General features: G+C 52.2%; 7 protein-coding genes across 7 annotated transcripts; 3 read left to right on the top strand and 4 right to left on the bottom strand.

Moving 5' to 3' along the window:
- Window positions 1–201: 201 nt before the first annotated feature.
- On the top strand, window positions 202–2,379 carry CI109_102039 (uncharacterized protein; the record flags this gene model as incomplete). Its single annotated transcript, XM_065967074.1, has 15 exons — window positions 202–399; window positions 449–561; window positions 616–677; window positions 721–785; window positions 835–1,145; window positions 1,193–1,211; window positions 1,276–1,469; window positions 1,525–1,649; window positions 1,698–1,734; window positions 1,784–1,846; window positions 1,898–1,919; window positions 1,967–2,020; window positions 2,080–2,138; window positions 2,188–2,282; window positions 2,336–2,379. 15 exons carry the CDS (start codon window positions 202–204, stop codon window positions 2,377–2,379), a joined length of 1,461 nt encoding a protein of 486 aa, XP_065823146.1.
- A 74-nt stretch (window positions 2,380–2,453) lies between these two features.
- Window positions 2,454–3,850, bottom strand: CI109_102038 (uncharacterized protein; the record flags this gene model as incomplete). The annotated part of the gene is made up of 3 exons (XM_032008502.1): window positions 2,454–3,184; window positions 3,238–3,619; window positions 3,686–3,850. 3 exons carry the CDS (start codon window positions 3,848–3,850, stop codon window positions 2,454–2,456), a joined length of 1,278 nt encoding a protein of 425 aa, XP_031857219.1.
- Window positions 3,851–4,496: 646 nt separating this feature from the next.
- Window positions 4,497–5,281, bottom strand: CI109_102037 (uncharacterized protein; the record flags this gene model as incomplete). Its single annotated transcript, XM_065967073.1, has 4 exons — window positions 4,497–4,562; window positions 4,616–4,761; window positions 4,942–5,116; window positions 5,186–5,281. 4 exons carry the CDS (start codon window positions 5,279–5,281, stop codon window positions 4,497–4,499), a joined length of 483 nt encoding a protein of 160 aa, XP_065823145.1.
- Window positions 5,282–5,922: 641 nt separating this feature from the next.
- On the top strand, window positions 5,923–8,705 carry CI109_102036 (uncharacterized protein; the record flags this gene model as incomplete). The annotated part of the gene is made up of 8 exons (XM_032008504.1): window positions 5,923–6,095; window positions 6,151–6,870; window positions 6,930–6,998; window positions 7,046–7,306; window positions 7,351–7,515; window positions 7,568–8,192; window positions 8,244–8,404; window positions 8,462–8,705. The coding sequence occupies 8 exons, from the start codon at window positions 5,923–5,925 to the stop codon at window positions 8,703–8,705; spliced, it is 2,418 nt and encodes an 805-aa protein (XP_031857221.1).
- Window positions 8,706–9,121: 416 nt separating this feature from the next.
- On the bottom strand, window positions 9,122–9,582 carry CI109_102035 (uncharacterized protein; the record flags this gene model as incomplete). The annotated part of the gene is made up of 3 exons (XM_065967072.1): window positions 9,122–9,295; window positions 9,350–9,449; window positions 9,497–9,582. The coding sequence occupies 3 exons, from the start codon at window positions 9,580–9,582 to the stop codon at window positions 9,122–9,124; spliced, it is 360 nt and encodes a 119-aa protein (XP_065823144.1).
- Window positions 9,583–9,620: 38 nt separating this feature from the next.
- CI109_102034 (uncharacterized protein) lies at window positions 9,621–11,320 on the bottom strand (the record flags this gene model as incomplete). Its single annotated transcript, XM_032008505.2, has 7 exons — window positions 9,621–9,869; window positions 9,925–10,252; window positions 10,305–10,433; window positions 10,491–10,829; window positions 10,882–10,919; window positions 10,971–11,094; window positions 11,295–11,320. 7 exons carry the CDS (start codon window positions 11,318–11,320, stop codon window positions 9,621–9,623), a joined length of 1,233 nt encoding a protein of 410 aa, XP_031857222.2.
- A 219-nt stretch (window positions 11,321–11,539) lies between these two features.
- Window positions 11,540–13,240, top strand: CI109_102033 (uncharacterized protein; the record flags this gene model as incomplete). Its single annotated transcript, XM_032008506.2, has 2 exons — window positions 11,540–11,542; window positions 11,606–13,240. 2 exons carry the CDS (start codon window positions 11,540–11,542, stop codon window positions 13,238–13,240), a joined length of 1,638 nt encoding a protein of 545 aa, XP_031857223.2.
- Between the last annotated feature and the right edge of the window lie 803 nt (window positions 13,241–14,043).

Genomic DNA, 14,043 nt, shown 5'->3' with positions numbered 1-14,043 from the left:
GTCATAGCCGCGAGCTCTGAGCGGGGCCTTACTGTTTCCCTTGAAGTCTAGTTATTCCACCGGATTGGATTGGCTAACCCCATACTCCAGTAGATCAGTCTCTTCCCCCTGCGATACATAAACGTCAACGCCCAGACCGCGTCGATCTTTTCTCCCCGCAGGAGCTCCATTTTCTCTGTTACTAAATTACACCCAATCAACATGTCATTATTCAAAGACGATAAAGCGGAACAGACTATCGACCAGCGAGAGTATGTCACTGGTAGCGAGAGAGAGCAGGAGACACCACTTGGTTTCCACGAGGAGATCAATGAGAGGGCGTTGATAAGGAAGATCGATTGGCATATCGTGCCGGTCTTGTCTATCCTCTATCTGTTGTCTTTCCTCGATCGTACCAATGTGAGTGTCTTGATGTACTGGCCCGTAACAAGGCTTACCCACCTTATAGATCGGCAATGCGAGTCTATTCGGTTTGCAACCCGATCTCGGCCTCAAAGGCATGCAGTACTCGGCATGTTTGGCCATCTTCTTCGCGTTTTACGTGTTGTTCGAGGTACCCAGGTGAGTAATGCAGCCGCAAAATATGGAACACTGCTAATACATACCGTCTCGCAGTAACATGGTGATGAAGGCTTGGCGTCCGAGCATGTGGTTGCCTATCATTATGGTCGCATGGGGTGAGTCAAAGAGAAGCTACGAAAGGCCTAACAATATCTATAGGAATCGTCATCACTTTGACCGGTATTGTCAAGAACTTCCAAGGGTTGTTCGTCGCTCGTATCTTCGTGAGTTCATCTGATAACCGACCGAGATTGCTCTGACCCTGCGTTTCAGCTTGGTATCACCGAAGCTGGACTTTTCCCCGGTGTCTCGTTCTTCCTCACTCTATGGTACCGTCGACACGAGACCAATCTCCGTATCGCGTTGTTCTTCTCCGCAGCTACTGTCGCTGGAGCCTTTGGCGGACTTCTCGCTAGATTGATCAACTTGATGGACGGTGTCGGTGGTCAAGAAGGATGGAGATGGATCTTTATCCTTGAAGGCATTCTCACCATTGTGGTTGCTATTGCTTCCTTCTGGATGTTGTACGACTACCCCGATACCGCCAAGTTCCTCTCGCCTGCCGAGAAGGCCTTTGTGAAGGAGTAGGTCCGGTCGCTGTTAGAACAGAACACCGCTGACTCCAGCTTAGTCGTTTACACCTTGATTCGGTCGGCCTTTCAAGCGCGTTCAAAGGGAAATGTGAGTGACGGATGTCACCGCAATCGCTGACAGTTAGTCGTGCTTCACGCTTTCCTCGATTACAAGATCTGGCTTCTCAGTTTCATCTATATCGGCGCTCTCATGCCCGTGTATGCGTTCTCTCTGTTCTCACCCACACTCATTGCCAACTTGGGATACACCGCCGCTACTGCCCAACTCCTGAGTGTGCCGCCTTACGTGCTTGCCGCTCTCACTACTGTCATCGCGTGAGTACACCGTTTATATACTTAACGAGCTTTTTGTTGACCTCATCGTCGACAGTGGTTTCCTCTCCGATCGAGCGGGCCGTCGAGGTGTTTTCATTCTCGGGTTCTCCCTCCTTGGACTCGTCGGATTCACCATGTGCATCGCTACTCCCAACCCTCGAATTGGTTACGCTGGTGTCTGTGAGTTCTTTCGTCAAGTGTTGAGATACTCGCGCTGATTTACGTCAGTCCTTGGTGCGGCGGGAATCTACCCTCTGATCCCTCTGTGAGTGGACGGTCCACGAATGTTGACAAGATTCACTGACTCTTCGCAGTATCGTCTCCTGGTCGGCGAACACCATGGGAGGTAGTTTGAAGCGATCTGTCGGCATGGCCATGTAAGTGATGGCAAAGACTGGATGTCGCGGTCGAGCTGACGTTCCTTCCAGCGTCATTTCGATTGGTAATGCTGTGAGTATGCGGTCTAGCCCTTTAATCTGCTGCTGACAATCATGTAGGGTGGTGTGATCTCATCATTCATCTACCGAGCCAAGGACAAGCCTAGATACTTTGTGAGTCAAACGATACTGTTTGTGTAATCAGTCTAGCGTGAATACTAAGCTTTCAGCAGTTGGGGCACGGTGTCGTCATCGGATTCGTCGCCATGACATTCTTCTTGACGTGTATATTGTGAGTTGCACACGTATGATTCCTCGGATCGTGGCTGACTCGTATCCAGGATGTTGATCTTGTCGCGAAAGAATGCCAAGAGATTGGCGATTGCAGAGGCAAGGAACGGACGACCGTGGTCTGAGACCGAGAAGCTGGAACAAGGTGAGATGCTTCTGTGCGAGATTCGACGGGCGTTGTGCTGAATGCTTCTACAGAGGAAAGAGGCGACGATGCGGATTACTTCATTTACACTTTGTAAATTGCCAAGCGGGTCAGAAGGGAAACGGGGCGTACATAACTAAATACAACTGGATGAATAAAGGTGTCTAGAGCTCAAAACTTCTTTGCCTCGCTGCTCCTACCCACTTCTAGCGCAGTGTAGTCCGGCAAATCAATCTCTGGTTTCGGGGGTCCACTAAACCGTTGAACCAATCGTCCCAAGCCTGACCAGCTCCAAAACCTTGCCACGGCAACGATTGTCCTCAGAATCCAGTACATGACCTCGATCCCCCATTTGCTGTTCGGCATTGCGATGCTGGGTATCCCCGGTGCTAGTGTCTGAGTTTCCTTCACGTATGGAGTCATTAATCTCTGATACTCTTGCACACCCTTCTTAGGATCGTTCGCATGTTTCGCCAACTCTCCAGCCAGGATGTATGCTCCGACCAGAGACAGCGGTGTTCCCATGCCGGATACGGGCGTCGCACAGTACGCGGCGTCACCGACGAGTGCTACTCGTCCACCTGCAGAGTACCAACGTTTTGCGTGTATCTGACCGGTATAATCGAGGTATAGGTCCTTGTCCTTCTCCAAGCCGGCGATGTACCGGGCTTCGTATTTACCGGAGCCACGCAAGTATGGCTTGAGTGCTTCGACCTGCTCTGATTTGGGAAGTTTCTCAAAGCCTTGCGATTTCGGTGAGAGGAACATCAAGAAGACGTTGGTGTAGGTTGCCGTTCGTTCAGGTCGGGAGGACAGTAATCGCCTGCCTGGAAGAGGGGTGATTTGCCATTTATCGTAGAATGGGTCGGAAGGCTCTCGAGGGATGGCCCAGTAAGCGATGTCTGTCGCGGATCAACTTTTTGGTACACCATCATGTCGATGTTTGAAGACTCACAAAGCCCGAGAGGTTTGAATGAGTAATCATCCGGTCCCAGGATCAATTTTCTCGTTCTACTGCCAACACCATCCGCCAGAACGACCGCGTGATAGTCTCCCTTCTTCCCGCTCTGAAATTCCACTTGAACTCCGTCATCCCTCTCGTTGATTGCCACGATCTGATCACGAAAGATCCATTCCGTCTCGCTCTTTGTCTTGTCGTACAGGAGCTGAGCAAAGTCACCTCGCTGGATCTCGCTCTCATTCGTTGCACTGACAGCACCGGTCATAGGCATGTCGAGGCGAGATCGGCCATCGGTTGTTATCCAGTTCGTTCCGGTCTCCTTGGTATGAAGAGCCAATACATCCGCTTCGAGACCCATCCTTTTCAGAGCTTCACGCTGTATCCGGTATGGTCAGTGTATGGTCGAATGTGACGAGTCTGACATGGCACGATTCTGACTCACTCCTGCGTTCTCCACGTCCACGTTTTGACCTCCTGGTCTCACCCCATCCCACCTTTCAACGAGTGTCGTCTTGAACCCATAACGGTTCAACCAAAATGCTACGGATGGGCCCGCGATACTCCCACCGGAGATTAGTATATTCTTCTTTGTCGCGATGGATGCCATGTTTGCTTGGTTGCATAGGTGAAAGACTATCACTTGGCGGCAACACCAGTCGAGTTATATATAGATTGTGCATGCAGATACGTTCTCATGGCTGGGGACGCTCACGTTGCTTATCCGGCACTCGATGTGACGTAACTCTTCGAATGTCCAAGCCGGGCCAGTAAGTCACCAAGGATTAGGGCCAAGGCACCGGCACGTAAAATGGCCGACAGCGTTTTTCATCACGATGGACGCAGCGAGCAGAGACCGTAGAATACTGCGGAAGTAGCATTGTGAAACTATCTGTCTCACGACTTTCCACCCGACATGTAAGCGCATGGCATGCATGAGAGTGGTTGACTCTGCAAACTGGTGGATGGCCACCCACACAATCTATCGTCCATGTGTCGGCGCGGTCGGCAGCCTTCGCGGTTTCGATCGCGCTCTCGATCAGCCCTGCGCGGACCATGTGGGCATTGGACTTGATCGATGCATACACAATATTCATTACTACCACCACACAACAGTAAGCATATGACAGGCGAATCGATATGCCCTGTCCGATATATGAGCCGTCGAAGGCCTCTTCCAAATTATGTAGTCGATCGCAATGACAGCATATTGCAACCTTACAATCGGATAAATTTCGAGGTCCACTATTCCCTGCTCACACTTCGCCGGAAACCACTTTTGTGGACTGGTTCGCCGACTGGAACAAAGGCTTGGACCAGACCTGAACAAAAGTCAGCGAATTGACGGGAACGTCAGACGAACAACGAGTCTCACCCGTGACACGCCTCGAGCTCGCAATCGGAAGGCTTCGAGCAGCAGATAGCCAAGGAGGATGACAGTAGACGTGAAGGCCACCCAGACGAGCCCAAACTCGGCTTGAAGAGCGGGACAGACACCAGCTAGGACCTTTTGAGCAGCCTCTGCAAGGGAAGTCAGTTCAGAGCTCAAATGTCAAACTAACCCAGCGCTTTGTTGTCGAGGTCTTGAAAGTTGTCAACACCGGACAGATTGCTCGGATTGGAACAGCCTGATCGGATTTGGGAAAGGAGGTCCCCGGATACTACAGCGGTCTTAGCTACCATCGTCGCAATGAGACTCACCTAGCCAAAGAACAGCAGACACTAGTAGAGCTACTATTTCCGCAGCGTATGTCACGACAATGACTCGTGAGAGGAACTGTCGACATGCGGCGAGGACAAGTTCGATGATAACCGTCCACACGCCAACGAAGAGATTGAACGGGAATGTCGAGGGGTTGTAGCCAGTTCTTCGAGCCTTAGCACAGTTCACACAGCGAGTCTCCAGCCAGTACCAATGTGCATAGACGAGACTATCTCAACTCACAATGTGCTCTACATGCGCAGAGATTCCCAGCGCAATCACTCCCAACACGATCAACCAGGCAGCACCAATAGATCTGACTTGTAGTGGATTCAGCATTTCGCGAGTTCAGAGTTAGCGTGGAGCGATCAATGTTCCTCTCTTTCGGCGGAGTGGAGCTGCTAGAGACATCTCTGCGCTACGCTTTGCTACATCTTTATAAGATGTACCTCTGGCATTCTGCGGCATTCACAAGCCGCCTTTTGTGCGCTGTGCCACTCTGAACCCCCGCTTTAGCTGTACCGGCGGTGCTCGCCGACAACGTGAGGCGGCAATCTCACCCCGCCTTTCCCACCGAATTCAACAAATCATCTGCCAAGCGCAACAGTTACTTTGCGCTAAGACTGATAGACTGAATCGCCATGCGCTGCACCTTCACATATGACAGCGGTCTAGGTACGGCTGACATGCCGAGTGAATGCTGCGATGTCATTCGGTATCAGGCAGCACAACTTAGCTTTAGAACTTGGGCAGAGCGAACAGCAGTTAGCACGTGTGCACGCCCGTGCCTAACTGAATCACGCTTATTTCCCGTGGGGTAAGCTGTGTTTGTTATCTATGCTTGGGTTCTCCCATGTGTTAAGAAGCGGTTGGACTGTCAACCCATATCTCGCTCTTGACAAAACGAGGTCCAGAGCTCGTCGCGAAATGGATAGTGACTGGCGACCATATGATCAATTCGACAATCGTATATCGCGAATATGCCCAGACACGGCTTGACCAGGAGTGACCGAGGGGCCAACGGTTCAGTCAGTGGTGTAGATGCCAACGAGGAGACAGAAACAAACAGTAACCGCCTACCTCTGAAGAAGGGAGATGCATGTCAACATTGTCGAGTGAGGAGGAGGAAATGTTCAGCGGAGAAGCCGTCATGGTGAGTGTATACAATCCCGATTGGCAGCGTCTTGCGCTGAGTGATGCGGTCACAGTGCGCAATGTCGAAAGCTGAACCGGGAATGTGTCTACGACACTGGTAAACCTGTCTCCCGAGTTAAGCAGCTCGAAGCAAAAGTCGGTGAACTGCAAAAGGTGATAGACTCAATCTCTCGACCGTACTCTGGATCGGTATCCCTCCCAGCTCCTTCCTCGCCGACTTCACAGCGCAACTTGACAGGACTTAGGGGAGATGTGACTGCGGTGCAATCCGCTCTTCACCACACTAGCTCATATCAGCAGACAATTCCCCACCCCTCGGCTCACAACACTCTCCACTCCATGCCTCACGCGCAATCCTCCGGTGATGCTATTACACATCTCTTCGACGTGACACCATCTTCCGACCCCTCTGGTGATCCGAATACCACCGCCAACAATTCTGCACATTTCGACGTTTCGCAACATGCTGGCTCTTCTCAAACCGCACCCCATTTGTCACCGACTCCAGCTGTCGCTACCACGCCGAATATGTTCGACTGGTCGTCGCTCAATTCGACAAGTCTCACCTCGTTCCTCAACATCAATGACATGCTACCCAGCGCAACGACCCCGATCCATTTCCCATCGACATCTGGCTCGGCCTCCCTCTACGACTTGCCACACTCTGGCACACAGCCGACTCTGCACGATGCGTTACAGAGCACAGCGGATCAAACCCTAAGTGGAGGATGGTTCGATCCGGCTGACTTGCCAACCATTGCAAGAGATCATCTGTGAGTTCGTTTGATATGCCCTTGTGAAACTTCGCAATCTGACCCTATGTCGCTTTTAGGCTCAACTTATTCTTTGACAAAATGAGGTTTCTCGGACAAGGCATCCACATCCCTCAGTTCTTTGCGAGGTGAGCGGATTCGCTTCGGCTAGAAATACGATGCTGATTAGAAGTAGTCTGACTCTCACCCCATCAAAACGCCCACACCGATCCCTTCTATACTCCATGTACCTCCTCGCTTGCAAAGCATCGACGTCTCCCTCGATCCGAGTCCTTGACAATCACTTCCTGACCATCTGCTTGAAGAGTATTGATGAGGGCATCGCGAGAGTGGATAGACTTTTTGATGTTTTGCGGGCTTGCAACATGGTTGCAGTTCATTATTATGGAGCTGGAAGAGTGTACGAGGGATGGGTCATGGCGGGTAAAGCTGCTCGGTGAGTTGCATGTCCCCATATTCATTTTGCTGACTTACGTTTAGTCTCTGTATATCATGCGGCTTGCACAAGATCCCTTCTTCAGTATTTCAGGGTAATGCGACGAAGGGAGATGTGCAAGACGGTAATTTGGCGTTAAAGCGAACGCTTGCATGGAATATCCCTTCTCCCCAGGATGCTGCTGAGCTCGGCGAGCGCATCTGGGCTTTGTGAGTGTCACATTCACATCGCGCATGGAACGGGGCTGACCACTCCTCTCAGCTGGGCGATATATCTCACTGATAGGTCCGCTGCGATCTCGTCCATGTGTCCATGCGTGATACCGGACGAGATCATCTGCACGCCATTCCCTCGGCCGCTGTACGAGTACGAGCTTCGGTTGCCGACTAAGAATGATGACAGGACCGTCTCCTCGATCTGGACATGCAGACCTGCATCCCCTATGACACCTCATGACGACTCGAGCTACATGAACTGTCTGTTCAGGAGCTTGGCCATCTTCGATCGAGCATCCAAACTCATTACCCTTGATCCTGAAGCGGGATTCGAGGATCGTATAAAGCAAAGTTCCTCAGAGTCGTCTCCTTTTTGGCCAACTACCACCCCGCGATCCGATTTCGAAGAAGATGCGCAATACAGAGCCATATTTCGAGAGCTCGATGGGATGCAAGCTACGAATGAATCCCCTAGACTGAGAGGCGGTGGGAAAGGATCAATGCAGACAGCAAGAATCCGGACACCCAAGGCGTACGCGCAGATCAAAGATGCTTTGGAAAGACTGGAAGGTGATTTGATCCCGGAGCTTAGAACGGATTGGTACACATGGGATGGGGTGACCCCCAAGTGGTTCGCACTTTCGACGAATGGAAAGGACCTATACAACCTGGTGAGTGGTGAAGTCAGTGTGTTATCACATTCACTGACAAATAGACGACAGCATTTCAGCATCGGATGCTCATGGATGTTCCTGTTCGACGTTCCTTCGTTCAGCTCGCCGAACACGCTGGCGGTTGGATGCGCAAGGCGAATGGTTTGCGCTGTGGCCCGAGCGACTGAAGTCATCAACGGTTCAGACATGGACGTGTTCACTATCATGACGTAGGTTGGGACACCTGTTCTTTCTGTCCCAGACAGTCAAATTGACCCATCACACAGCTGGTCGTACATTTGTCAACTGCTCAAACGAGAGGTGAAACGATTACACGCACTTGGCGATTTTCGTACCGCTGCATCCATCGAGGCAGACAGTGAAGTAGTTGTCTCGGCGATGAAAAAGTGTGGTCAGAAGATGAACCTCGCTTTGGACCAAGTCTACAATCTGGAGAGGAGTCGGTCCTTTACGTCAGAAGACACCATGTTTGACGAGGATGAGGAACTCAGTGGCTGGAAGGGGAGTTGATATCGGTATGACGGAGGGATAACTACGTGGCAATGAATGTCATGTGGTTAGGTGCACAGTCTGAGACCAGGAGATACTGCTTGTGGATTATGAGAGGAGGATGGTGGGCACGTGCGTCTAGAACTATGACACGACAACGAGCACTTCTCTCGGCTAACTCTTGAACCAGCCTGCGTGTCCCTTTCAGCGATGTAGCACCGTCTGCTTTCAAGGGGCAAGGATGCGAATGTGCAGCACGCGGTACACGAATCGTGCGGGCACTCATCTACGCCGATGAGGTCGCATTGATGGAACACATTACATGTCACAACGACAATCCACACATCAGGCCTTACTAGTACATTCGACCGCTAATCACAAGGCATCAATCCTTACTCCGTCACCTCGGGTTGCAACAGTCTTACCACCTCCAGTCATTATCTGACTTCATTGACGTTCACATCGACAGCCGAGTGTTTCTGGTCCTCCTGATCATAGACGACCGCATCCGCGCCTGTTAATGGGTCGAGCCCTTCCCTAACCTTGGGCTCATCGAAAAGCTCATCAATCTCCTCCAACGAAAGTCCTTTCGTCTCCACCCAGAACATAGCCTATGTATAATGAGCTCGATTCGTGGCCACACACGGTGTAAGGGCGGAACTTACGATGAGACCAAAAGTGATGATGTTCCAGCTGGCATTGATCATGTACATCTTCCATCCGAGTTTGGCCAGACCGATGGGCATGACATATACGAGCACAAGACTGGACATGTTGTCAGCTGATGTCAGAGGCGGACCAACCTTACTCACGCGGGTATCGCGTTGGCATACTTTTCCACGGCCGTGCCGTTCGCTCTCATGCGATAGTTGAAGATCTCGGGCGCGTACAGAGACATCCTGAACGACAATCAGCACCGCATTGTACACGTTCAACTCACAATGGGGTCCAAGCGATAGAGTAAGCGCCTTGGAACAAGAAGATGCAAGCGACATTGCCGTATACCAATGCATCTGATGCTCCTTTGGGATTGGCTGCGTACTTCTTCGTAAGGCCTCCAATGGTAAAGAGAAAGACCGTGAGAATGAATTGAGCCAGGAGTGCAGTGGTTTTGCGTCCCCATCGGACAGCCAGCTGGGTTCCCGACAAGCAGCACACCAGACACCAACTGTTTAGCACGATATTCTGGCAGGTAGGGGTTAGTTGCACTGATCGCATGTAGGGATCACTGGGTACTAACGGCTTTGAGCTGTTGATGCGAATCTGTGATCCCCGCCGCACTGAGCTCGGTACTAAGGTAGTATGAGGAGATGATGTTTCCGGCGATGCAGCTGAACAGCCCGGGACTCGCTCCGATAAGCAATCGTCTTCGTCTCGAGGGTGTTCGAATCAAGTCTTTCGGAGAGATAGATACGACCGTCTTTTGGAAGTTGACATGATCCATGATCATGTTGTATTCGGACAATACCAGAGGATCGTTACGGTTACCCCGCGCATTGACCTGAGCGAGAACGGTGTGTGCATCCTCCAGTCGACCTTGTGCGATGAGCCAACGAGGGGACTCGGGACTACGTGCTTGTGAGCGAGTCGCCGCGTGACGTGAAGAGTCACTATACGTACAGGAAAGGCAAGATGACTATGCAAGAGAACGCAAAAACTGCCTGAATGAGGGAAGGGATACGCCACGCCCATGTCGATTGGATTTTGCCCGTTCCCAGCGTTATTCCAGCCGCGATCAAGGCGCCAACACTGTGGACGAAGGCAACTTGTTGATGAAGGTCGGACACGCGGGGTTCTTTGACTTACTAGTAGAAGTTCTGCAAGATTGCGACTCCCCACGCCCTCCATCTGGCTGGGAAGGTTTCGGTGAGATAGGTAGCGGATGCGACAGCGGCCCAGCACGCTCCTGCGCCTAATATCGCCCGACCAGCTACGAACATGCCGATGTTTTGTGCAAAAGACTGTATCATTATACCAACGATAGAGACGATGGATGACCAGAAGAGTGTCGGGCGACGACCCAGACGATCTGTCATCAGCCCTGCAACAGACAGACCGATGATCTTGCCGATATATACTGAAGCGGTGTTGAGACCAGTGGTAGCCGGGGTAAGTTTGAAGTAGTTCTTGTACGTGGGAAGAGCGCTACATGACATTGATCAGTGAGGCAATGTAACCTGACGCCCGAATAGCTCACTTCACACCGTTGAGCATGCTGCCTTCATAGCCACTGGTCTATGTCAACTGTCAGATACTGTACGCCCTCTCACATAGTGAAGCGCTCACTGCACTCTCTACCATCGCACAGAAGAGCAGCAGCATCGATATGGTCGACGTGGATTGCGGCACATAGGCCGGGAGCCATGTACCAGTTGGGATTTTGGTGAGCATGATGTTCGGGAGATGAACGCTTAGGATTCGTCGTGTGACTCATGATCTACCTTCGGGTTCTTATAGCAATTTCCAGCCTTATCGCACTAGTTAGATATCGGCACAGTGCGATACGCGGAAACATCCCGTAACAGGTGGGTTGCGCCGCCATCAGCCCCACTCTGTTCATGATTGTTTGTGAAAGTGGGTTGACTCGGCGGTCAACGAAACACCAGGCACAGCAGAGTAGGCTTCCCGCATTGCATGTTTGTAACGGGGCGACAGGTGCGGGCGTAGCGATCATCATCTCAGAGGACCGACTTTGTGCGTTAGAGTTCGGTACTAAAACATGTGGCTTGTATTCGCAATGAAGGAGAGTCGGCGGAAAGCGTGCGAATTGTCGTAGAGTGGGGAAGGCCCACCCTATCGGCATTCCTTATCTTGGCTGGATTCGTTTTCGGAGTTGGACGTTGCCTACTGCCGAGATGGTTGGTCTCGATGCGCTTTTGTCACAAATATCATCGAATCACCGGGTCATCGTTGCTGAGTAGCATCACCTTTGGCTCAACATACCGACTGCACTTACCGTATCGACTGGTGAGTTGTTAAGCAAGATTGGTACGAGCTCACTCGGCCACCTGACAGCCAGAGCACGCTGTATCCCCGACATGCACTCTCACCGTCCTGTCATAGCCATCGCTGGCCTAGCTTGCGAGACTTCCACTTTTACTCCGAGCCCCACCCTTGCGCCTTTCTTCCATCCAAAGCGCGACATGGAGATCATCGAGAATTACCCCTTCATTCAACCCGGATCTCCACTCGGAGACGCGGCAACATGGCGAGGGGCACTTATCGGTCACGCCCTGCCTGGCGGCATTGTCACTCGTGACGCATATGAGGAGTTAGCGGCCGAGATCATCAGCCGCTTGAAGGCGATCGTAGAGGAGGAGGGAGGTGTAGACGGACTGTGGTATGATATCCACGGCGCAATGGTGGTGGAGGGAATGGACGACGCGGAATTTGACCTCCTGCGGCGTATCAGAACGGTTATCGGTGCGGAAACAATAGTCAGCGCTAGCATGGATCTGCACGGCAACGTCAGCAGAGACCTCGCGCATCAGCTCGACCTTGTCACATGCTATCGAATGGCACCGCACGAAGACACTCTGGACACCAAAGAACGGGCTGCTCGAAACCTTGTTAAAGTTTTCTCAACGACCACGAAACGACCAGTCAAAGCTTGGATACCGCTACCTATTCTACTTCCCGGCGAGCAGACCAGTACTCGAATAGAGCCAGCTAAGCACATCTACGCGGCGGTACCAGAAGTGGAGGCGAGAGATGGCGTTCTCGACGCAGCCATTTGGGTTGGATACGCGTGGGCAGATGAAGCTCGTAACCGCGCGGTCGTATTGGTCACTGGCTGGGATGAACCGGCATGTAGAAAGGGTGCCGAGGACCTAGCGAGGTTGTTCTGGGCAGCTAGAACGGACTTTGCCTTTGTTGCTCCTACTGGAACGCTAGACGATTGTCTCGATGCGGCTGTCAAAGCAGGTATATCCGAACGACCGTTTTTTGTCTCTGACTCGGGTGATAATCCTACCGCTGGCGGTTCCGGCGACGTCACTTGGGGATTGACCAAGCTTCTTGCTCGACCCGAGTTCAAGAACCCAAGTGGACCGAAGGTCATATACGCTAGCGTGCCTGGTCCGAAGGCGATCGCCAAGGCTATCGAAGCGGGAATAGGGTCGACAGTGACTGTGACAGTTGGCGCAGAGGTCGATCATGTGCACGCGGGGCCGGTCACGCTCACTGGTCGCGTTCACTCGATCAAACACGGTGACAAGCATGCTCGTGTCGAAGTTGTGATCCAAGTCGGCAGCGTATTTGCGTGCCTCACTGAATTGCGAAAGCCGTACCACAAGGAGCACGACTTTCTGGATCTGGATCTACGACCCCGCGACGCTGACATCGTCGTCGTCAAGATCGGTTATCTCGAGCCAGAACTATACAACATGGCGAAAGGCTGGATGTTGGCGCTTTCCCCGGGCGGTGTCGACCAAGACTTGGCGCGGCTTCCCTATCACCGAGTCAAGAGACCCTTGTGGCTTCTGGATAAACGGTTCGACGAGCCAGTGTTGAAGGCAGAGATAATACCATCGTCTAATACGCCACTAGATGGTTAGCATCACTCCCAGAATCGTCAGCTCTTGTAGTAATGTAGTCAATTGAGGTTGAGGGTCGAGAGAAAAGGCCGGAGTCATCTCTCGCTTGACCATCTAATCGTGTATGCACTATATACATCGTCCAGTTGGCAGAAGAGAAGGGAAAATAACAGAAATGCAATGCGCCCAAAAGTGTCCTCGGTCCACACCTAGGGCACTCCGCCAATTTGATCCGCATAACGGTCCCTAGGCTTCATCCTCGTCCTTTGGCTGTCGATAAGCGGGAGATCTAAGCCAGCCTTCATCACGATAGGAAAATTCCGCCAAGCTTCGTCTTGCAGTCCCCCCACATACAGCCGCACAGATGCCTCCATCGATGCACGTGTTGATGGCGCATTTGTACCCACTCCCGCAATCTGAGTCGGAAGAGCAACCACTGTCGGTAGTGTCGGTAGTCGTGCAGAAGCTGGTGCCGTCCGCATCGGTCGTGCAAATACAGCCGGAACCCGAAGCGCCGCAATCGCTTCCAGTGCCCTCAACATCGCAGGTGAAGGGGTTCGTACACTGGGGACCGGGTGAGGCCTGCGCCCTTCTTACTTTGGCTATGATGACGTGGTCAGCATTCTTCGTGCTGCGAGAGAAGGTTGGAGACTGACCATCCGGGGTTAGGGGTTAGGGGTTAGGGGGTTAGGGGGTTAGGGGGTTAGGGGGTTAGGGGTTAGGGGTTAGGGGTTAGGGGGTTAGGGGTTAGGGGGTTAGGGGGTTAGGGGTGGTTAGGGGTTAGGGGTTAGGGGGTTAGGGGGTTAGGGTTAGGGGGTTAGGGG

This window comes from Kwoniella shandongensis, chromosome 4 (assembly GCF_008629635.2).
Source record: "Kwoniella shandongensis chromosome 4, complete sequence".
Taxonomy (NCBI): Eukaryota; Fungi; Basidiomycota; class Tremellomycetes; order Tremellales; family Cryptococcaceae; genus Kwoniella; species Kwoniella shandongensis.
Note: the sequence above shows the minus strand (reverse complement) of the source record. Positions and strands in the feature narration are given on the sequence as shown.